The sequence below is a fragment of the Motacilla alba genome, chromosome 13 (genome assembly GCF_015832195.1).
Source record: "Motacilla alba alba isolate MOTALB_02 chromosome 13, Motacilla_alba_V1.0_pri, whole genome shotgun sequence".
NCBI lineage: Eukaryota > Metazoa > Chordata > Aves > Passeriformes > Motacillidae > Motacilla > Motacilla alba.
Genome location: NC_052028.1, coordinates 6,800,518 through 6,823,546, shown reverse-complemented (window position 1 = coordinate 6,823,546; position 23,029 = coordinate 6,800,518). Strand labels below are relative to the sequence as shown.

The 23,029-nt window shown below is 41.2% G+C and overlaps 1 protein-coding gene across 3 annotated transcripts in view; it reads right to left on the bottom strand.

Moving 5' to 3' along the window:
- The window catches only part of GABRB2 (gamma-aminobutyric acid type A receptor subunit beta2), a 146,162-nt gene extending 125,058 nt beyond the window's left edge, over window positions 1-21,104 (bottom strand). For 2 of the 3 annotated variants that reach the window (XM_038149816.1, XM_038149817.1), the window contains exons 1-5: window positions 20,510-20,667; window positions 20,236-20,355; window positions 19,221-19,453; window positions 19,003-19,094; window positions 18,143-18,210 (exon numbers count right to left, since the gene is read on the bottom strand). In XM_038149816.1, coding sequence (XP_038005744.1) covers window positions 18,143-18,210; window positions 19,003-19,094; window positions 19,221-19,297 — 237 coding nt within the window. In that variant the 5' untranslated portion in view covers window positions 19,298-19,453; window positions 20,236-20,355; window positions 20,510-20,667. Of the gene's footprint in view, window positions 1-18,142; window positions 18,211-19,002; window positions 19,095-19,220; window positions 19,454-20,235; window positions 20,356-20,509; window positions 20,668-21,085 lie in introns of those variants that run through there. The other variant, XM_038149815.1, reaches the window with a different exon arrangement.
- Window positions 21,105-23,029: the final 1,925 nt, after the last annotated feature.

Genomic DNA, 23,029 nt, shown 5'->3' with positions numbered 1-23,029 from the left:
CATATTGTAGATAAGGTATATAACATACCATACATGTTGTACCTTGAAAATAGAATTTGATGCTTACTCTGAAAAATGCCTAATCATAAATAGAATTCTATATAAAATAAGGTATTCCCCAATGTAAGGACAGCTACAGTGCACAGTTCCAAGTTAAGTTTTGTATTTCCAATTTTCTTATCCCTGTTCCTGCACATATTCTTTCTCCATCAGAATGTAATGACCCTAAAGGCTGCTTATAATGTATGTGTGTATGATTCAAGTGCCCTCAAACTGGAATTATTTTAAAAGTGCATCTGTATTTTCAATTTGGAGGATAAGACTGAGATAAGAGCAATGCACTTTTCAATACACTTAAAGAAGAGCAGGTAAGATTCTGCTGCAGGCAACTACATCATTTTCACACATACTCATTTCCATTTTAAAAAGTACATTAACACCAGACAATCTCCTAAAAATAACATGGCATTGTACAACTGTAGAATATTGATAGCAAAACATTGACATATTGGTCAAACTACCTTTACATGTCCATTATTACTCAGCTGAGTTCCTCATTCACATCACCAGTTTTTATACAACCTAATACACTTACGCATATAATAAAGTCCTCCCAGACACATAACACGTCTTCAAGGCCGCTCAAACTTGCCCTCTACCAGCTTGAGAATAACCACAGGCTGCACTAAAGTCTATGTCACAGGACTTAAATATTTAGAGGTTTATGAAAATATAAATAAAAGCTCTCCTCTTTGGAGAAACAACACGCAGACATCAAAAGCACATTATTCTTTATTACAAGTGTCTCTCAAAATGTGTTGCTCCCCCGTGACAAAGTCTGTTGCAATCGCACTTTCAATAACAAGATCAATGAAATTACCTTGGCCATAGAATAATGGCATGTGGAAAGCTGCTGAAGCTGAAAATTATGTTCTCCCAGCAACTTGAAAGATAAATTAAATCACTGAACAACAATAAAAAAGTACGACTTTAAGATAATCCTGCAGAACTAAGGCTCAACCACTGTCTATCCTTAACTTGTACCATTTAAAAGCAATAACTTAACTGTCATTTGCTGACCTAGATACTTGGCTTGCACTCCAGATGTTCTCACATTCCCTGGTGCTGGATTTGTTTTCTTACAGGCAGTATGAATGGGTACGCCATTAAAAAATTCTCAAAGCACTGGATAGTCACAGTAATACAGAAGTGTTTTTCACGTCCTTTTCTAATGCTCTTATCTTCCTTTATTTTTTTCCCTGCACTGTTTTCATTCAGCAATAGTGATTTGGAAGGTGTTAGGGAGAAATTTGAAACCAGCTGTTAAAAAAAAAAAGGGGCTAACAGTACCTGGGGAAACTGTTAACAAGCAATCATCTGTTGGTAATATTTAGTATATAGTCATCCCTTCTGTGAACACAGACTATGGAACTCTCAGATCAACCTCTAACCAAAGTGCTACTGTCACTACTTGTTAGTTAACAAAACAAGCATTACATTAGTGATTCCCTCTGTGCTACAGACAGCCAAGCACCAGGACAAAACATCATTAGCCATTTAACGTTAACTAGTCCACTCATTTAATTTGCCTTTCAGGCTTAAGGATTGAAAGCAGAAATATGGCTAAAGGGAACTCGGGTTCAGCTCCAATAACCCAAGGAATTTTATTTCTTTTACAGAACTGAGAGGAACCCTGCAACAGTGTCCAGATGATCCAATAGATGAGGCACTCAAATTGCCCTCAGATTACTTAATCAGCCCAGAGAATTTCATGCTGTATTCCAGACATATTTCCTTCTCTAGGCACACACTGACATTCTACTAAAGGAGCATTTATGAAGATGCAAGAGGAAAAGGGTTAGCAGGAACAGTATGTAGTTGATAAAAATGAAAAGAAACTTTATCTACATGGAAAAGAGAGAAGGGTGCATTAGAAGGGTCATAAATGGAAAAGGCAGTATTTCTCTGGAGCTGGTACTCAATATTTTAGAGTGGTTACTTCCAAACATACAAATGTTCTAGCTCAAATGCTACTGTATATATATCACTAGTAAGTGATGACTTTTTAAATGCAATCACTGCAGAAGCTATTTCAGATCTTTTAAAATAACCAAGTCAAAGTTTATGGATAAACACACATAAAGCTAAAGGTCTTATAGCCTATCTGAAGACTGTTACAGCTCTCAAATTGATATCTGAATGAAAATAAGTTTTAATCAAAAAAGAGGCATATGCAGGTAAAACTAATAGCCCCAGAGAAAGCTGCTGACAACAGACGCCGAAAGAAGAAGACATTTCATAAGTCAAACTTCCTCTACTGTAGCAGGAGGAGGAAAGGTTTCCCATTATTACAAATACTAATAGCACCTCCAGAAAAATGTATCGGTTAAAAAACAAACAAAAAGCACCAACAAAGTAACAAGCAAAAAAAACCAAAACAAAAAACAACAACAACAAAAAACCCACCAAAAAACAACAACAAAAAAAATCAACCCAAAAATCCCCCCAAAAAACCCAAAACGAAACAAAAAACCAAACCAACAAAAAACCCCCGAAAACACAAAAGAAAAAAAGCCCACACAAACACAAATTTAACAAACACCAAAAGTAAGAAAACTAAAACTTTCTCCCAATTCTTAACTATGAATCTCCTTCCACTACTGTCACACCTTAATTCAGAAAAGAAAGACTATAGGCAAGACTGACCCAAAAATCAGAAAAAACATCACAGAGAAATAAAGAACTGCAAAGTAACAACAGCAACGGAGCACCAGCCAAAGAGATAATCCTGAGGATTTTGTGTGTCACTGTCAGGCAGATGAATTCCTGGGAGAACTGCAGCCCACAGTTCTGGTTTGCAATGTAATGACAGCATAACCTTTCTCTGTAGAAAAGAGGAATACTGAACAGTAACCTACAAAATTTGAGTGATAGTAACTAAAGGAATGCTACTTTTAAATGACTGCCCTCACAGGAATACCTTTGCAGGTCTGAACAATGAGAAAAGTTTGATTATGATTAATCATTCCAAGCAGAAATACTGGTTATTTTATTTTGCCTATGTCCACTTAAAGGACTATTTTTATAAAAACAGTGATTTTGGAAAACTGATACTGCTGATATGCTGGAACAATTGGCTCAGCTGAGTTCCACCTGTTTACCTAAAATCTCCTCCTGTCTGCTACTGTGGTTCACCTTCAGAGAAATCATTACCCTTTTCCTAAGAGACAATGCTTTAGGCTGAAAAAAGGGAAAGTGAAAATCTCAGAGGAAGGTGAATAATTACTGCTCTCTCAAAACTAGGTCTTAAAAAAATATTTTGAAAGCACTTCCACAGTTGGATGCTATACACAGGAGAGAGGCACAATCACCAGCATTATAAAACCTCTTTGCTGTAGCTCATCAATAATCCTGTCTTTGCTTAAAAGGGTATTTCCTTATGAAATTATTATCAATTTTGCATAGTTTTGCTCACTTAAAAAGTGACTAATATGATATTTTATTTTCTCTAGACGTATTAATGTAGATGGCTTCAGGAACCAGACTGCTGTTGAGTTATATTTAGAAAACATGAGGGCAAATAGCCCAACACAGCAATTCTTTTCTGCTGAAGACTTTGTTTGAGATAGAAGCAATGTGGCAACTGTTCTTACCTTCATGTTAAGATTATTACCTTCATAATCTATGTAAACTCCAGCTGTGAATTAGTAAACAATAATTTTAGAAGAAAAAGGGGCTGAAGGATGGGAGAATTTTCTAAGGTCACTAAAAAACCATGTTTTAAGGTTTGCAACTGTGAAATTGAAGCCTTGTTGATAATGCAGCCATTTGTGCAAAATCCTGTGTCAGGGGTGCAAGAGGTGATAGAGGGAACAGAACCATTGTTCCACAGCATTTAAAATATACAAGTAGCATTTTGGAAGCCCAGACACATAGGATAGTGAAATTCCATCATTAGAGAAAAATCTGCTCTCACATAACTTGCAACTATTGGATGGGTAACAGTCTTATTGCTAAAAGTCAAGCAAACAAGCTAACTCTGTAAAAAAGGATTGAGTTCAGAAGGATGGAGAGGTCTTTCTGAAATCCACATGTTTTTCCCCCAAGAATTTAAGTTTTCATCATATGATAAGATAATGGTAAGCAATGATTATTATCGTTTTGATACAAGCTAACAGACATAATTGCTAACGCCCATTCACAATTAAAGAAATCAAATAGCTTCATTCTCTCTCCCATTCTTTCTTTAAGTAGATGTAAGGGTAAATTGAAAGTAAACAAAAACTCACTGCCCTCCATCACCTTGTCCAGCTTTAGAAGGTCAACCAGTAATTTACTACAAAAGATTTGAAATCGGTGATCTTGAAACCAGGAATCAACAAATTCCTCTAACACTAGTCTAATTCAAGAGAGACCTCCAAGGTTTAACATACGCTCCAATTGACAAAAAATTACCTTGAGGTCTTAAGACAGGGGGAATTAAAACCTTATTTCTTTATCATACCATTGTTTTTTTTTTTTTTTGACAGTTCATCTAAAACTCAAGTTCTCTTAATATCAGGAGTACAGATACACAAGCAGAGACAGAGAAAAAAAGTAACTAACATGCCCCAGTAAAATTCTGTCCAACTCCAGCCATTTTACTGTTGTAAATTGTAGACTTACCTGCGTTCCAAGGTTTTGGAAAAATAAATGTTGTGTGGGGCTTTTTTCCTGAATTTGTTGTTTTGGTTTCTTTGCTTTTATATACAGAAAAAACCCCAATAAAACAGGTGAGATACAATTTGGCCTCTAGAAGGAGATGTTTCCAGAGTGGAAAGTTTGCAAACCTGCATTACACTACCACTGGTTCTAGAAACACTTTTCTCAGCAGTGAGCTTTAGAAAAAAGCTTATCATAAAATACTGCATTTAGTGACAGCCCCACAATGTTTCTCTTGCTTTTTGTAGAAGCTTTTAGACACACTTAAAAATTAATCTTTTGGGGAATCTTTCAGATAGCTTGGGAGCTGGATTATTAGTTCCCACTTGAGACAAAAATTGCAGTTCATCTCCTTCAAGCAAGAGTTCTTTGTCATTTTTTACAAAGGGGTCATTACCACAGCTTGGTGGCTGCTACTGCAAAATAAAAAGAAACTGCAGCTTTTCATAACCCATAGTTTGGAAGCTCTTATTGATACAAGATGAAGCCCACAATGCTATCAAGCAAAAGTTAAAAGCTCAAGTTAACTTTTACAAAAATTGAATTAAGTCCTAAATTAAACAATTCTTCTACTGATAATATGTGATATAGTTATACAAATATTTTTTCTTCCACTGCTATTCATATATTACCAGTGATTCCATGTACAACTGGATTATTTTTCTGTTCTTTAAGACACTTGTGTCATTGGGCCAGAAAGACAAAGCTCTCACTCCCAAATCTACACCTTCCTCCTTTTTTCCCAGAAGAAACTGATTGAACTTTTACTGACCTCTCAAGAACTAATGTTTCACCTTGCAGTTCCAAGGCTCTACAGGGTACAAATTGATGAATTTGAAAAATTTTTTGTTTTGGTGCAAATAAAATCACGCAGGAGTGCTTGCCTGCCATAGCATCAGGGACATGTTCCTGTATTTACAGGAAGTTCAGGCCATCACAAAAGCAGTAAATAACAAAGGTTAAAACTTCCCAACCAGATTAAATGATAACTGTATTTTTCCCCAGAGAAAGACTGTTTTTCCATCTTCCCACTTGGCCTCCAGTGTACCTGGACACTGTTTAATTCAGCACAGTTGATTATTTAAAACACCAGTTATACCTAGCTTTACAAATTGCTATATTCCTCTATATTCTAAACGTAATACTCTGCAGCAAGGTAAACTTTCTAAAAATAATGCTCAGCATATTTTAAAAAGGTCTATGGAATCTGATGACTACAATCAAAACACTTCTTAAATTTGCAACTCAGGAATTGTGAATTTAAAATACATTAATTACTTCATATTTGCTACTCATGAGTCAGCTTTGATCTGCTAAAATAGCATGCAAAAGGCATTCTTTCCCCTCTCAAGATTTTTATTTTTGCATTATAAACAAAATACTTTTGTTAGTATTTAAAAATGACATTAAGATGACACAGCAAAGTAGTGTGGGTGAGAATGTGTGGGAAGCTGATCAGAAGCACAATGAACTTCTTGGATGCTCAGAGAACCGCGGATCCCTGCAGGGAAATTTGGAAAAAATATTCTGCGTAGAAACAACTCTGCCTATATATCACATTTTATCTTTTTCTCCTAAGGTTCTTTATCACTTGGAATATTTGCTGGAAAACAGATTTTCTGTCTTGATGGTTGTCTAATCTGCTACATACAACTCCAGACATAATCTTGTTTGTGACATTGCCATTGGTGACAACAGAAAACTCCCCCCACACCCACCTCCACTCCGCAGTCAGGATGATCCAAAGGACAAGCTCAGCAAATCACTTCCAAGCCTAACCCCAAACATATGCTTCTGTCTTCTGGGTGTGTGTCCTCACCAAGCGAGGATGTGAGGGCAGAGCACCCAGAACGCCCATTTCAGTTGCCATTACTGCTGCAGCCAGAGCCAGGAGCTAAGGGCAGTGCCAGGGAGACTAAGGCTGATGGTCAAACATTTGCACACCACAACTCCACTGGGATTGTTTGCAAACGTGCTTACACTGATGCTCAAACACAGCATCATTTTACCCCCTCAGCCAGAACAAAACAAGAGGCCCAGGTATGTGAATGACTAGGATCTCTTACACATGCAAGGGGAAGAGGCAGACACAGGCACTGCAGAGCCAGGCCAAACTGGCAGAAATTATTGGACAACAAACAGGAAGAACAAGACCAAGCAGTAGAGGAACACATCAGCTATGACCAGGAAAGGCTTGCACTCCAGTTGAAGTGCAATACAAAGAGCTCCATGACTCCATCTCAGCTTATATGAGTTACTCAACAAGAAAACACACATACAAATCCTTTGTTTTCAAAAAGTTTAACTCAATAGGTAATTAAAGTTACATAAAATACAAAATACTTCCTCAATAAAACAACTGGGACATTCATTAAAACAAGATCTTAACATATCCAAAAGCAGCAATTTTGATTGAAATCTTTCTTATATTCTCAATCTTTACTAAATAATTGCTGCCTTCATGAATAAACAAAACCGTTATCCAGCCAGCATATTATTGGGACATAGATATCTATACTAAACTCCCATATGCTATATCAAAAGTTCATACACCTTTGCATTAACAAAAATCAATGCAATTAAAACATTAATCAAAATTTAATTCTACACTTTAGATTCTGCACTACCATCTAGCTTACCCAAGATGATTCTGTGGTTTTAAAAAGTTCATTTTTACTCATTTAAGTGAAAACAAAAAAATTATGCCAGAAAGATTTTGACGTCAAGTGATGTCTCCCATTTAACAAGAGGTAAAGTTTGGCCCTGGTAGGAACCACATGAACCTCCTAATGCTGCCTCAGAAATGCATCTGGTTATAGCACAAACTCAACATCAAGAGTAAAAAAAAGAGTACCCTTCCCATGACTGGACTAACTGGGTTTTAAATACCCTTAAATCACAACTACCAGCAAGGTTTTATTTGTGACTTTCCAGCCACCAGTTAAACCACCAGTTAAACCACCAGTAAATTAAAACCAACCACCAGTAACATCTACTCACTTCAGAAGAGCACCTATTGCACAGGAACATTTTTGGAGACTATTACCCAGTCCCATTTACACTTAGTGGCTGAGGCATTATAAGAATCATCTTGTATTGCATTTCAAGTCACTCAAGTGCCCACAAATCTGTGAAACCCATGCAGAAATAGCCTCTGCGGAAAAATCAGCATCACATTTACACATTTTAAGACTTCAAAACAAGGCTCACGTGGGACCTGAGCTCACAAAAGCATTCTGCAGAGCCTGTGCACAGAGGTGGGTACTTTTAACAGCAGATTTGAATGCAGCAGGCTAACCAGAATTATTATAGATTTCTCTGTAACTGGTCACTTGTGTCACATAATAGTAGATTAATGAAAAACTGTATTTATTTCCATGCATTTACACTAACAGGAATGATTATAGTTAAGGGTCCCCTGGAATTTCCATTAGAAGTCTTTTTTTGAGGATTTATATGTCAGCTATAATAACATATTTTTTAGCTGAAACACTCTATGAAAGGTCTCAGCTATGCATTATTCAGGAAATGTTCCCACACCTTTGAAAAGGCTTCTTACAAAATTAAGGAGAGGAAGTAATTTTACCTCATTTTCCTATTTACTGTGGTTGTTGAGCATTTTATTTTGAGCAACCTAGGGCAGCTTTTGCTACAAGATACAAATGGTAGCATTGTTAATTCTGGATGGACTTCCTACAAGTATCTCACAATGCAAAATGTCAGTGAAAAAGAGCAATTGGACAGTAAAACAGATTGAACAGTCACATAAGTTTAAGGACGATTTCAGGCTGATTAAAATGCTTCTTTGGTCATTTCTGGACATACATGATTAAAGAAACAATGATGGAATTAGTAGAAAAATGCTCTTTTTCCTGTGTAAATGACATGCATGTTTGTTTAATCCTATTTCTTTCTTCCTTGTATTATCTAAAACAATAAATCATTTCCCAATAAGGAATAATGAAAGTTACACTCCTAAATTATTTAATTCATTAATTCAATCTACTGAACCTTCAAACTACTTTTTTCCACTTAAATTTTATGCCTCCTTTGGTGCACATCTTGTCAAACATGGATTAACACTCTTATTCTGACACACCTGAGAGAGCCAGCAGAGTCTATTGGGTCACCAGTCCTTTGGAGAGGAAAAAAATCCCACAATGCTCTATAAGTTCTTTGGAAATGCAGGGCTGTTGACTCAAAAATACACTTATAAAAGAAACAAGGATTAGACAGTGGACCAGAACAATTTCTGGACTATTGGGTGATAATCGTTATGCAAATGACAACACATTCACCCTTACTGACCAAAAGGAATTCACAGTATTTCACTGCTTTTGCTGTGGTTGCAGTAATGTGCTTCCTTTTTTAAACAATATTCATTTTTGAAGGTCTACAGAGAAAATTTTAAAAGTCTGAACACTAATTTTACTCAGTCAAGAAGAAAGAATCCCTTCAAATTATTTAAAAAAACAATTCAAACTTCCATGGAAAAGAAATTAAATCAACTTACAATAGAAATTGGGATCAAATTTTCCAAAGGTTTCTGCATCCTTGGCAGGGAATGGTTTTCAAAAAGGCTTCAGTATCTTTTCCAGTACTTAACTACTACATTTTCACAGCTGGTTCTCACTGAGAAATAGATGCCTTCGGTTCCTTGAAAGCAATAGGAACTTCTGGCTACTTCACAGATGTATGCAATGCAAGAAGTAGAATGAGAAAGACTTCTGAAATCTAAATCACAAGTCACCATTCTGAGCCATCCCAAATATATGAATATCCACATGCATTTCTGAAAGACCTTCTCAATCTCAGTTAGGCTTAGCATGACCTTTACTTAACTCTACACCTAATAACAACTTCTTTCCAAGGGTTATATCTAAAAATAAATGGCCTTTTGCCCAAACCAACTGTGCAAGGAAATTGTGGTGACTAATCCCTGAAAAATATTACATTCACAAGTTTCTGCCATTTTGATGATTTAGCTTTCCCAGCTAAAGATCTTTCACAAAGGTATGCACTGCACATCGACTCAGGAAGGAGCCGCTCCAGGTGAGCAGGCATGCTGCTCCTACTGAAGCCCATTCAGACAGGTTTTCATATTTAAATCTCATGCAAATATAGACAAAACCATTGTGCTTAGGTGATGTCTAACACAACAGAAAGTCATGGCTACTCTGGTTCAAAACCGTTTCCAGTGACATAGGAGGCAAAGGATGTGTTGTTAGCCTTTCATGGGTTAAGTCATGACATGCAAGGGCTGTTTTTCTGGTCCCCTGACATGTGAACTCTCCCACTCCCAAGCACCACGGGCTACCAATCCATCTAGAGCAGAGGATCCCTACAGCCAGGCTGCTCTGCAGCAAGGGATGCCAAACATGGCCATGGAAAGAGACAGTCACAAGCAGGAATAAGGACACCAAATTGTGAAGGAAAATTCTGGAGTTTCATCCATTGCTGCAGAGTTGTTTGGTTAATAGAAAAGCCTGTTCATGAAAGAAGAAACAGTCCAGAGAGCAGACAGTGGAACAAGGACTTTCCACTTCAAATAGCTGAATTTTTTGAGTAAGGCTTTCATTAGGGTAATTTAATATACTGCTCCTGTCCGAGGCCAAGCTTTCTGTATTTTTTTTTTCACTTGTTAAAAATTTATAAAGTTGAGTTTGTCTTTCAGCACAATCACAAAGAATCTGTGGTTTGTATGCAGGAAAAATCAGTGGAAAGACTCAGAAGTGACACATTTACTGTAACAGCACACACTTGAGTTGCAAAGTGCATCTCTCAGAAGAGTTGCTTGTCTCCCCACACAGATACATTATTACTTGAGAACTAAAAAGTAAATCCCTCTGTCAGTATTCACAGAATAAAAATTAATAGGCCTTAGCTTTGATGGGAATATGGCAAAAGAAGCTCAAGATAGACAGAAATAGCACAGTCCCCCTGTTCTTTTAAATTTGGGGGCAGGGGAAGTGGTCGTACTCTCAATGCTTTATCTGACCTGTGATAAACATTGAATATGATCTACATATTCTGTATTCAGCTGCATATATGTCAATTTCCTGAATATTAAATGCTTTCTTATTTAGAAGAGAACTTCCAGTTTTTATTGGGAATTAATTACACACTTATTTGAGAAACTCATACGAAAATGTCACATGCAGTTGGTGTGATTCCAAGTCTTGGCAGGATCTTTGCATTGTTCAACTAATTTGAAAATACTTAGCCAGAAAATTTGCATGCAAAGGTTTTTGTAGGGAAAAGCTGTGAAGTGAGAGCACTGCTACTTCACTGGCCTTCAGTCAGGCAAGACTGAAACTGTAAATATGCCCCTATGTCACTGTTCCTCCAGGGCTTGTGCTGTCCTGGCTGTTATCCATCCACTGTACACAACATTTCTGTCAAGAAATGGGAGCAGGGTGGGAATCCCTGTAGAAGCACAGTTAGGGTAATTACAGCAGAGCACAAAGGCTGATTCTTCCTGGTTTTCTTTTTGCAAACCCACAATTGACAAAATTTCTTAATGCCTACAATTCATATGTAATTATACACAGGTACAGACAGATTGCATCCTCTCATAGTAGCAAAGTTTTCCATTTTAATAACTCCAGACATTTGACTATTTCCGAAGTTATCATCTCTAAAGACAAACAAGATGCCATCTTCCATGTCTTAAAAGGGGACTTACAAAAATGACCTTGTGGATGAGCACCATCCTTTGAAATGAGGGGTCTGAACCTTGCTTACTTAATTCTTACAAGCACTATCTGAGAACTACAGCATTAACTACTGGAAGTCTACTGGGAATCTGGATTACTTCTGGAAAAAAAAATATTACTATACAAGACTGTACTTCAACATGATTGAATACTAAAGGTTCTATTATAAACCTTGCAGAGGTTTGATGTATGATGTATGAGGATAAAAAAGGGAGGGAGGAATAATAAGGATTTAGTCATGATGCACTGACAGACTTTGGAGTCACTAAGGAGCACAAATACAACCATTGGAACAGCTTAAACTTGTAACAAGTTTGCAGAGTACAACATAAAAATCTTTTATTCTACTACACAGCTCATCTATAAAGATTTTATGTGATTTTCAATAGAGGAGTTATGAAATAAAGCAGCCTATAGCAGGAGCTAACAAGTGCACTTCATGTTCATTCCCACGCATTAGCACCAAGACACTGCCCATAAAATACATTAAAGATAAATTTATCTTTTCTTCTGTGGCAAGAGCCAAAACATTTCAATGTTTATAGATCAAGGCTTTCTTAAAGGAAAAAAACAACAACAAAAAAACCCCACCAAACCCAGAGGACAACAATTATTAATTCAGTAGTACAAATCACCTCCAAGGCAATCTCTTTAAATTTCTAACAACCATCTCCTGGTCTGCAGAAGGGAGTGACCACTTTGAAAAATCACCACCACCAACCAAACAAGAAGATTTTTCTACTGATTCAAGTCTTGCAACACTGTAGCAAGTGCAATCCTAAAAGTGCAATCCAATTAACAAACCATTTATATTGACCTTGAAGAAAAATGAGAATTACGTCACCCTTCTAGAGATATATAACATAGATACACATAATATATATAAATATACATAATAATTTATTACTTGTGAACTATCTTGTAAAAGTAGTTTCAAACTCACTATATTCCTGCATATATGTTCTAGATTAATCTTTTCATGCTCTGGCTACATATATTCTAGCAAAACCAGCAAGAAAACTTCAATCCACATGTGGAGAATCGATAGGAAGACTCATTTTGGTCCTCAAGAGTAAATATTTTATTTGGATGTAGGAGCTCTTATTTATTTTCCCATACCTTTAAACTAAGAAAGGAAAATGTCTGAATTAGAGACAATTAGTAACAAAAAAATTGAAATCCATACTAATGTAATTTAGTTCAGTTCAAAAATGTCCTGCAATGTTATTCCAGATAGTAACTGAAGGAAAAGGTGAAACAAGGTTTTCAGTAAAAAAAAGTTCTCACTTCTAAGATGTACATCACCTGCTCTGCATTCACAGAAGTCTCTGTAGACACATTTCAGTATGAGTCAGTAATGCATAAGCACAATAATTTGACAAGAGCCAAATTCAAACTGTCTGCTGAGAAATGCAGTTTTATGTGAAGAAACACATGCATTTATGACACAGAGAAACTAATAAAACCAACTGTCTCTGGCAGCAGAAGTATTTAGCAAAGCAGCACCTTCTCAATATTCCAATATTTCATCTTCAATGCATTTTCAGCCCTGTTCTCCCCTTTTTCTCTCTACAGAATATGCGCAGCAACATAAACAACTAGGAAGGATTAAAAAAAAAAAAGAAGATATTGCTGAGAGAAACCGTTTTCATGACCATTTTCCTCATCTCTTTCTACACCAGTGTATATAGGACATTTTTTCCTCTTTTCATTTTTCTCTATCAGGACTTCTCTATGAAGTTTTGGGGTTTGGAACAGCTCCACCCTATTTTCTTACCACTTAATCCCCATTTGTTTTTATACCATAAGCCATCTATTCCCTTTGCACACATAAAGATAATTGCTGCCACTTGAGAGGCAGCAACACAGCTCCTGTTGTTTTCATTATCTAGACCTATTTCATAACTTAAACCCTGAGCTTTGTGTATTTCCCCTACTGAAAATACCTCAAGAAAAAGGAGAGATTTTAAATAAACCAAGAGTGGGCTTCCATTATCAAGAGCAACTCAAAATCAGACGTCTACCAGCAGCAAATTACAGCTATGTCAGCACATTTCTGAGAATGTTTTGATCTATGAGTATTACACTTATTGGCATAGCTCAAATACAGAAGTATTTGAAGAAATATAATATTAGAAAAAATAAAAAGTTTTTTTTTTTTTTTAGAGCTTTGAAGCTATTAGGCTCTGCTATGTAAACTTGGCACACACTAAGAAATAAACCTTTCCCTGATAGATGGTAACAGCTCCTTTGTTTCTCCAACTCCCACTTGATGGAAGGATTATGCTCTCAATCAACAGTAATGGGCCCACTAAGACAAACCAATATATCATCTCTAACTCCACACACACTACTGACTCCATGTGCCAAACCTGCACACTAGGCAAGCAAGCACTGGGAATTAAATAAACACTTCAGGTTCCTCTCTGCAGACCCCAATGACCCACAGTGTGAATAGTTACATTTAATTATACTTCTCTCTAGACATAAAAGGGCAGACTACAGTGGTACTGGACCATACAGCCACCCCAGGACACATGTACAACCCAACACCTCAACAAGCATATATTTCCTGAGAAAAATCTGTAGCTATGGAATATTTCTCTTTTCAAGACATTCTGTACTAGAATCCCAGAATAGCCACAGACCAAGGGGGGAAAAAAAAGGGAAGGAAATGTTGACCTATTTAATAGGGAATAAGCCAAGACATTGAAAACTAACACATGACCAACATTATCTATAGAAATCCTCATGTCTTATCTAGATAGATCAAATGCACAATACATTATGCAGAATCTTCAGGGATGTCTAGAGAAGAAAATTTATTTCTGTACTTTTTAATGAACCTATAACAATTTTTCAAAGACTTTATGAGGGAATAGTTGGGAGAAAAAGGGAGGAAAATTAGAATGGAGAATAGTCTTCATTGCTACATTTTCAAGGGGTCTATTCCAAAAATTAACTGAGAGGAAAATGTGGAAATGTGAACATTGCATTAGACTCACTGCACCACAGCTAATATTGCATAACATCAAATTCATTAGCCCAGGAAAACCACTTAAGTAGCCTTCACAGATCTCCATCTTTGTTCTCCACTGTTACCTGAATAAGAGAATCTCTAAGAAAATCTATAGGATAACTACAATAAAGGATGCACTCAACAACATTGCTGGTGAGTGGAATTAGCCATAATCATTCCTGCATCACATAAAATACCTGCTGTAGATTTTTTTTCTTCGCAGGATACAAAGAAATTAGTCCAAATAGTCATGATATTTGTTGATAACCACAAACACTTGAAGTTCTCACTTTTCTCATGTGCATTCAGTGTGTTCCTCAGAGCTGGAACAAATTGTTTTCACAAGTACCAGTACTTTGAAACCATTTCTGTAAACTCAGACAAATGGTAGTTCAAGTTTCTGACCGCCCAAGGTAAACAGCTTACAGTTTCAGCTCTGTTGCATAAAAGAAGTAATTATAAGGCACCTGTAAAGCCTTACATACTCTGAGTTGTTTATGAGGCAAGGGCTCATCACCTCTTTAAGAATTCAAAGTCAACAATAATATTCTTGAACATCCTTAACATACTTGTACTTTCTATCAAAGCAAGTCTAAATCATCCTGTTCAACAAAGTGAAAACTCCATTATTTACTTCGTGACACTGGAGTGACATAAACATACTCCCTGCAGGGTGGCACAAGTTTATATGGTAGATGCAATATATCAAGACTGAGAAAGAAGTGTAATTTTAAACTAAATAAACATTAAAACTAATAGAAATTATCTCAAGCTGAATTGCTATGATTATTTAGCCTTCCTCCCAAGGCCTAAGTTTGATCCCAATAATGTTAGTACATGAGTCCAGGCAATGATCTGCCTTTATCTAAAATCAGTAGTGTTTGCCATGACTACAAACAAAGCTACAACAAGGGCATGCTTAGGAAAAAAACAGGTCCATAAATCCAAAAGGCTTTTTCTGTGTCGCTTTGTGTCTCAGAAGGCTTTGCATCAGCTGGCATTCCATGGTATTCCTCCTGGTTTCGACTCCAAATTCTGGTGAATGTGCAAGCAAAAAAGCCAAGGCCTTGCATACTAAGCATTTTGTTGTTTCCTTGTCTGTCTCTCTCCTCATTCATTTCAGGTTATATTCAGGGTATATAAGGACTTGCTATGTTATACAGACTATTGAAAAATCAAGTGTTGCATTTTGCAATTAAGCAGATTATAATCTTGGTTTGGTATCTCTTTTGAAGCTGTAAGTGAAAAAAAAATTATGTAACATGATTGCCTGGGTTTAAGAAATAGGTGGCTTCTTAGAGTAAAATAAGCCCACAGCTTAAATGCTTTAAGCAAATTAGTAGGACAAAATTGTATATACAATTCCTCCTCTGAGTCCTGCAGATATTCTGAAAATACTTTTTTTTCAGAAAGGTCAAACATTTCATTATAGAAACGGAATAAACTGACTACAGAATACTAAAAATAATATTGCCTTATATAGTTAGGCTGTAAGTATCAGATCACAGTATTCTGATATGCTATCACCTTTAATTGGAGACCAAATGTCTAGAAACCATTTAAAGAAACAAAGAAAAGAATCAGAAGATTTTTAACAATTTTTTCACATGAGCTTTCCAGTTCTGAAGGGATGGGAGGATATAACACTGACCTGGTAGATTGCAGCCCCAGCAAGGAACCCTCATCCTTCCCTCACTGCTCAGGGCTGGCTAAGAAAGAACTCTACGTCCCCATTTCTCCTACCCACAGTCCTCTTAATGAAAAACAAGTGGTTTAAAATACAATGTACTTTTCTTCCTCTGCACTTAAAGCTCCTGAAGGTAGAACACTAGATAACACTAAGTTTAGTGATACAAAGTTTGGAAGCCCCTTTTAGCCACTTAGAAATTTCCCAGAAGTAATGTTTCAGGAGGTGAAATTATTCAGATTTCCTGGTATCTTGCAAAAGAGCAGCATCAAGCACTCGGTCACCAACTCCTCACTGTCCCACAGTAAAATCACCTGTAATGTTATCCTCAATATAGGCCAAGGGCTTTATTTTACATTCTGAAAAAACTCCTGTACATCACACACGTCATTCAGTTTGAGAACTAATGTTTGCCAATTCATCCAGTGCAACATCTCCGAGAACCCAAGCATGACACTGAAGAACTAAATATTTTAGTAGTACAATGATATTAAAACAACTGCTAACTTTCCAAGTGTTATTTTCAAATGTATGGTTACAGCTACAGCAATAGCCCTAAAATCACACTTGCATTTAGAAAGATGTTTACTTGAAACTTCTTCAAGAATAATGGAAAGTTTGCTTCAAACAACAAACTTCCATTCACAAATACTTGAGATCACATTTATTTTGCATCACTTTTGTATCATATGCTCTTATGTTTTAGTGTCTTTTGTTGTTCTTTATAAGCTCCTTTAAGTGCTAGGCCAAATTCCATATCCTTAACCAATTAACATGCAAATTAAGATAAAAAGTTCAAAACTTGTCCCCAAACATTTCCAAATAATGAAACTGAATGTTAGTAAAGTTTCATCTAAGTCAAGAACAGCTTCTTCTAAAGTATGAATCAGACTTGTCCAATTTTCTCCACACCTCATTAGTCTCCCAGGGGATGTCAGTGAAACACGGAAAGAAACACGTCAAGTTACTACGTTCTGAACAAGTTCAGTATTTGAGCACAGTCACTTCTAAATAAGAGAGACAAACATCTTGGAAAAATGAAACTTTTAAAATCATCGACTCTGTCACCACCATCCAAAAAAAATGTCAGGCTAGGAAAAGAAACAGGTAAATTTTGAAAACACACACACACACACACAGACAGAAGCAAACCCTTCTTTTTTTTGTTTTTAATGGAAAGCGCAGGGCTCCGAGCCCCCGGCGCTCGCTGCTGATGGTTCTGCTCTCGGCAGGCGCGCAGCAGGGGCGCGGGGCAGGGGCTGCCGCGGGGCGCGGTGCGGTGCGCGGGGCACGGGGCAGGGGCTGCCGCGGGGCCCGGTGCGGGGCAGGGGCTGCCGCGGGGCCCGGTGCGGGGCAGGGGCTGCCGCGGGGCCCGGTGCGGTGCGCGGTGCGGGGCAGGGGCTGCCGCGGGGCGCGGGGCCCGGTGCGGTGCGGGGCAGGGGCTGCCGCGGGGCCCGGTGCGGTGCGCGGTGCGGGGCAGGGGCTGCCGCGGGGCGCGGTGCGGGGCGGTGCGGTGCGGGGCAGGGGCTGCCGCGGGGCAGGGGCTGCCGCGGGGCGCGGTGCGGTGCGCGGAGCGCGGTGCGATGCGCGCGCGCGGCCGGCAGGGGGCGCCGTTGCTCGCTGGAAGGCGCTGAGGGCGGGCGCGCCCCCGGAGCTGCCGCAGGAGCGGCCCCGCGCTCGCCGCTCCGAGCCGCCGGTACCCGCCCGGGAGCCGCCGGTACCCGCCCGGGAGCCGCCGGTACCCGCCCGGGAGCCGCCGGTACCCGCCCGGGAGCCGCCGGTACCCGCCCGGGAGCCGCCGGTACCCGCCCGGGAGCCGCCGCCGGCAGCGGGGGAAGGCCGCCCGCGACCCCCAGTCGACCCCCCAGCAGCCGGTGTGCCCCGCCCCGGCGCCTCCCCGGGGCGGGAGGCCGCGCCGGGGCCCCGCACGCCCGCGGGCACCGCTCCGCCTTGGCAGGGGCGGGGGAAGCGGCAGCCACCCCCTCGGAGAGCAAGCAGCCCCGAAGCCGAAGTACTCACCATATTGACTTCCGAGACCATATCTATACTGGCAATGTCTATGTTCATGCCAACAGCCACTGGGGGACCTGCAAACCAACAAGATGGCCCGCAATGTGATCTCGAAGAACTTAACTCATTCTTACCAGAGTTAGCAGGGCGAACACAGCGCACATATAGGAACGACGTTTAAACGCAACCAGAAAGCCCGGAGGGAGGCACGAAGCGCTCTCCCTCCCTTTCCCGGTCCCGGCGGGGCCGCACGCTGCCCGGGCCGAGGCGGTGCTTTATGTAACACCGCACACGTGCGGCACCGGCGCGCCCGCTCCGCGCCCCTCCGCGCCCCCAGCCCCGCGCCCCGGGCACGGCGAGCACCGAGCCCCCGGGGAGGAGGGATGGATGGAGGGGGAAAGGGCCACCCACAAGGAACACGTCCGAAATAAACAAACTAGCTCGAAGTAAGAGCACGCAGGGGGTTAAATGACATTTTTGTATCAGTTAACGGCACGTCCTGTACTCGAAAATAGTAACTGTGATCACAGGCACGTTAGGCTGAAAGGAGCAAACGTCGGGTGAACTTAAGAGAGATTTGCATCTCGATAAAACCAGTCAAACAAGGATTTAATTACAGGTTGGTAAAGTACCATCACACGCACACACACAATGAGGGACCGATTAGGCATATACAAGTGATCGCATTAAGAGCATCCTTTGCTAAGAAAATTGAGAAACAATGGGCTTAACTTTGGATGGGCTACAGGAAATGGCAACACACACACCCCCCAAAGCAACAGCACCCACAAGACGTTTGAAACCGCCCCCATACACAACGCACCCAGCCCGGATATGCAACCTCTCTTATGCAAAAGCAGTCAAATTACCTCCAAAATCTGGCCTCAAGCGAATATCATAGCCCTTCAGCAGTCTATCCACGGTCTCTTTCACCAGTGACATATTACTAGGGTCATTGACACTAAAGAAAAAAGAAAGAATAATACTGTATTGTTCCTGATTTCTCAGCCCCCAGCTGTACATTTCTCTCAGCAGCAGCATGCACTGCAATTCAAAGTAAAGGAAAAGAGATACCTTAATCACTTACCTCTGTGCACACACCGCAGCTATTATTAAAGGGAATGACCAAATCCCAAAGTAACCCTTTTTCCGGACTCTCAGCATCCCTTTAGCTTTTGATATGATTTAGGGTTTCAGTGAAGAGAAGAAGAGATCCAACTTATTCTGGCCAGTGCAGTAATTCTAATGTGAAGCGCATGCGCACGGCGTACCACAACATCAAAAGGAGCAGTGGTTGCTGCTGGAGATGGAGCAAATTTCCTTGGAAAAAAAAAATTAAAGGGGAAGAAGGAAATGCATTATTTAAAAAAGAAAAAAAAAGTAATCCACAGGAGAATCCAGTATATTTTTTGTTGTCCTTTTTTGTTATTATAGAATATAAATCACAGCAAGAAGAGAAGTTTTAGGAGTTGCAAGGTACAGCGGCTTTGCAACCTAGTTTAAGCATTGGGGGGGCTGGACGGACTCGGATTAGGCACAGGGAGAATAGTTAAAAAGGAGAATGCACTGCGTACGTATGGGGGCAGGTGGGGGGAGAGAGGGGGCAGCTTAACTTTTTAGTCCCTGGAAAGAACCGCCTGAAGCGAGGAGAGGTGCGGGCAAAGGAGCCGGCGCTGGCAACGGGGGCGGGCGGTGGGGGAGGAGGGAGATGAGCGCCTACAATATTTCTCACGGAGGAAAAAAAAAATGATGACGAATAGTTTCTTGTAAGAGGGGATTAGGCTGTTTCTTTCCTTACTGTGATGCCAGGCGCTATTCCCGGAGCAGAGGCGCTGGGAACTGAGGGGGTCGCCGGCTGCGACCGCCGGCTCCCGCTGGTCACTGGCGGTGCCGGAGGGGCGGCGCGGAGCCCCCGCGACCCCGCTGCCCCCCGGCGCATTTTCCCTACATCGACCGATGTTTAACCCAGGGATGCGAGTTCTTCAGGTAGAACGGAACCTGGCCACGGAGCTGGGGGAGGGGGGCCAAGGGGAAGAAAAACACCACCCTGAAAGGCTTTCAGTGACCATCCAGACCCCACGTAGGTGCATAAGCCCACTTACCTTAGCGGGTAAAACACACCCAGGCTCTTCAAATGCAGCGTGTGATCCAATTAATGCCTCGGAAGAAACCGGAGACGAGCGGAAAGCTGATCTGGGGATGCTATGAGTGACATTTAAATCCTGAGCAGAAAACGAGATAGAAAGGAGAGAGAGAGAAGGGAAAAAAACAAACCCATGAAAAACAACAAACACCGGAGTTAAATTATTCCTCTCAAATCGGCTTTGTGCCCGTCGCTCCTTTTACACCACCTCCTCCTCCTCCTCACGCACATACCCGCTCGGCCCCGCGGATCTGTGCTGCTTCACCGAGCGGATCTGGGCGTGCACACGTCCTCGGTCGGCCCGGGCGGCGCGGGGAAGGGATTGGGAACACTTTGGGCGTCAATTAACAAAAGAAATATTTAACTCGCTGCGGGAGAGTGGAGAAGCGAAAAAAAAAAAAAAAAAAAAAAAAGAAAGAAAAGAAAAAACGGCGGGTGGTGGGGGAGGGACAAGGGTGAGGTGTTGCACAGAGATCGAGGCGGGCTGGAGAGAGGCTCGCTCCCCGGCACGGCGCGGTCCCCGGCGCGGGCTGAGGCGCTCCGGAGCTCCTGCCCTGCCCTACCCCGCCAAACCCGGACCGGCCACCGCCTCCTGCTCCCCGGGAAAGCCGCGATCCGCCTCGTACGGCCGGACCGGGCCGGCCCCAGCCCACATCCAGGCTCACCCTGGCCCGGGAGCAGGACAGTCAGGAGGGGTGCGGGGCCGGGGGATGCTCGGGGAGAAGAGGCGGCGGCGGCTCCCCGGGAAGGGCGAGGGGAGGAAGGGCTGGGGTGGGGGCGGACGGCGAGGCGGTGGGATGAAGCCTCACCTAGGGAAGCGGCGGGGTGGAGCGGGGGGAGCTGCCCCCGAGAGACGGCAGAGCTGCTAAAAAAAAATAAACAGCCAAGCCGTGAAGCAGTCGGCAGCCCCGAAAAGCAGGCAGCCATTTAATAGAGACCGACAGCTCCCTTGGCCGGAGCGCTCGGGAGCGGGGAAGCCCCGCAGCAAGCACCTGCCGCTGGAGCGGGGCCAGGGCGGCCCCCGGCCTCCCCCGCCGCCCGCCCGGCCCGTCCTGCCAGCGGCCACCCTGGCACCGCTCCCGGCGGGCGACACACCGCGCCCCTCTCCCTCTGCCCGTGCCTCAAACCGCCACGCTGTGCCTTGCGGCTCTAGTAAGTAGCTGCTCGGGTTCTCCTCCCAGGAACAAAATAGCCATCCTTTAGGAGGGCTGGGGGCTATTCGTCAAGTCGTTTTCACTACCTTTTCCCGTTTGTAAGAATTGGAATGGCACAGAGTGAGAAAACACACTTTTCCTGCTGAAACAGACAAGATTGTGTGGGTGATAAATTTTTCATTTATGTATTCAATAGAAAAAAACCCCAACAACTAAGTTAAAGAACATTTAAGCATTTTTAAAATCAAAAAACCCACGGCCCCCACCCCATTTTTCAGCTTTTCGTTCCGTGGCTGGTTTTACAGAACCAGTCTCTCTGTTCACCAGCGGAGGTTTCTGTTCCCACACAGCCAGGCTGTTTCCATGCCAAACCTCTTGAAGTATAGCCCTGAAAGGAAGATGGTGGATATGCTGTGCAATGAATCATTTGACTTTAGATGTATAATAGGCACTTTTTTTTTTCTTTCTACAATCATATGATAAGACCAGGAGGTCTCAAGATAAAACACTTTAATCCTGCACTGTGAAATTCACCTGCAAGAGCTAACTTGGGAGCACATCTGACACTCCTGAGCTGTTTCTGAGTCTCTGCTATTAATTGCCATTACACCACAGAAATGTGTCATTTGCCACACCTGAATATGACCAGATATGAACCTGATGCTGAAGGCTGGAAATATTTGGTACTGGAATGACAAGATTTTTGATTTTCCTATTAAGAAGGATTCAAGCAATGCCAAAATATCTCTGATCTGGTATATGCACTGATAGTCAGAGAACACTTGTTCCAGGCCCAGAGTACCCCTGTGCTATGTGTAGTGAAACCTACTCTCAGTCTGGCTATCCTAGCAAAAAGCAATTGAACATATCCCAAGCAAATTCAATATATGTGGATATCATGGTGCATTATGTGTGGAAAATTAATGTATATCCTTGGGTTTTGGAAATTTAAAGGTTCTGTTGAGCCATGTTTGGCTTGATCTGCATAACTCACTATTTTTGCTAGCTGTAAATACACAGCTGTCCAAATGTGTCTCTAGCAGTAACATTGTCTTAGCAGCCCTGCAGGCTCTGTGTGCCCAGCCAAGCCTACAGGGTAGGGGTTCCATCATTATATATTGACAGTGTGCAAAGTCATTCAACACTTGTCCTTTAACAAATGTGTTCATGCTTTGCTATGCACTTTTGACAATACCACTTTTTCTCTGACTATGGGATTATGGTCTATCTCTGCCAGTTAAAATTTCTTATCATCCTCAAAATCTCCCATTTATTTTAAGCAACTTGTCAAATAAATTCTTTCCCTCTTGTTCTCACTTGTGTCTGTGTGTTTGATTGAAAAGTGGAGGAAATAACTGGTGTGAACACCAGTATTGGCAAAATGCAGAACTGTTCATGTGACATGTTTAAGGATTGCTAAGATTTTGGGTGTCTTACAATGGGCAAACAACCTGGTTCCCAGCTGGGTGCTTTTGGTTCTAAAAATATCTCAATTAGACTACAAGTACTGTAATCTCACAGAGAACCCTGCAAAGATGGTCCTATTTTAAATGGCAGTTGCAGAGTATTTTGATTCTTAGCTTCCAAGATGGAAAAAAA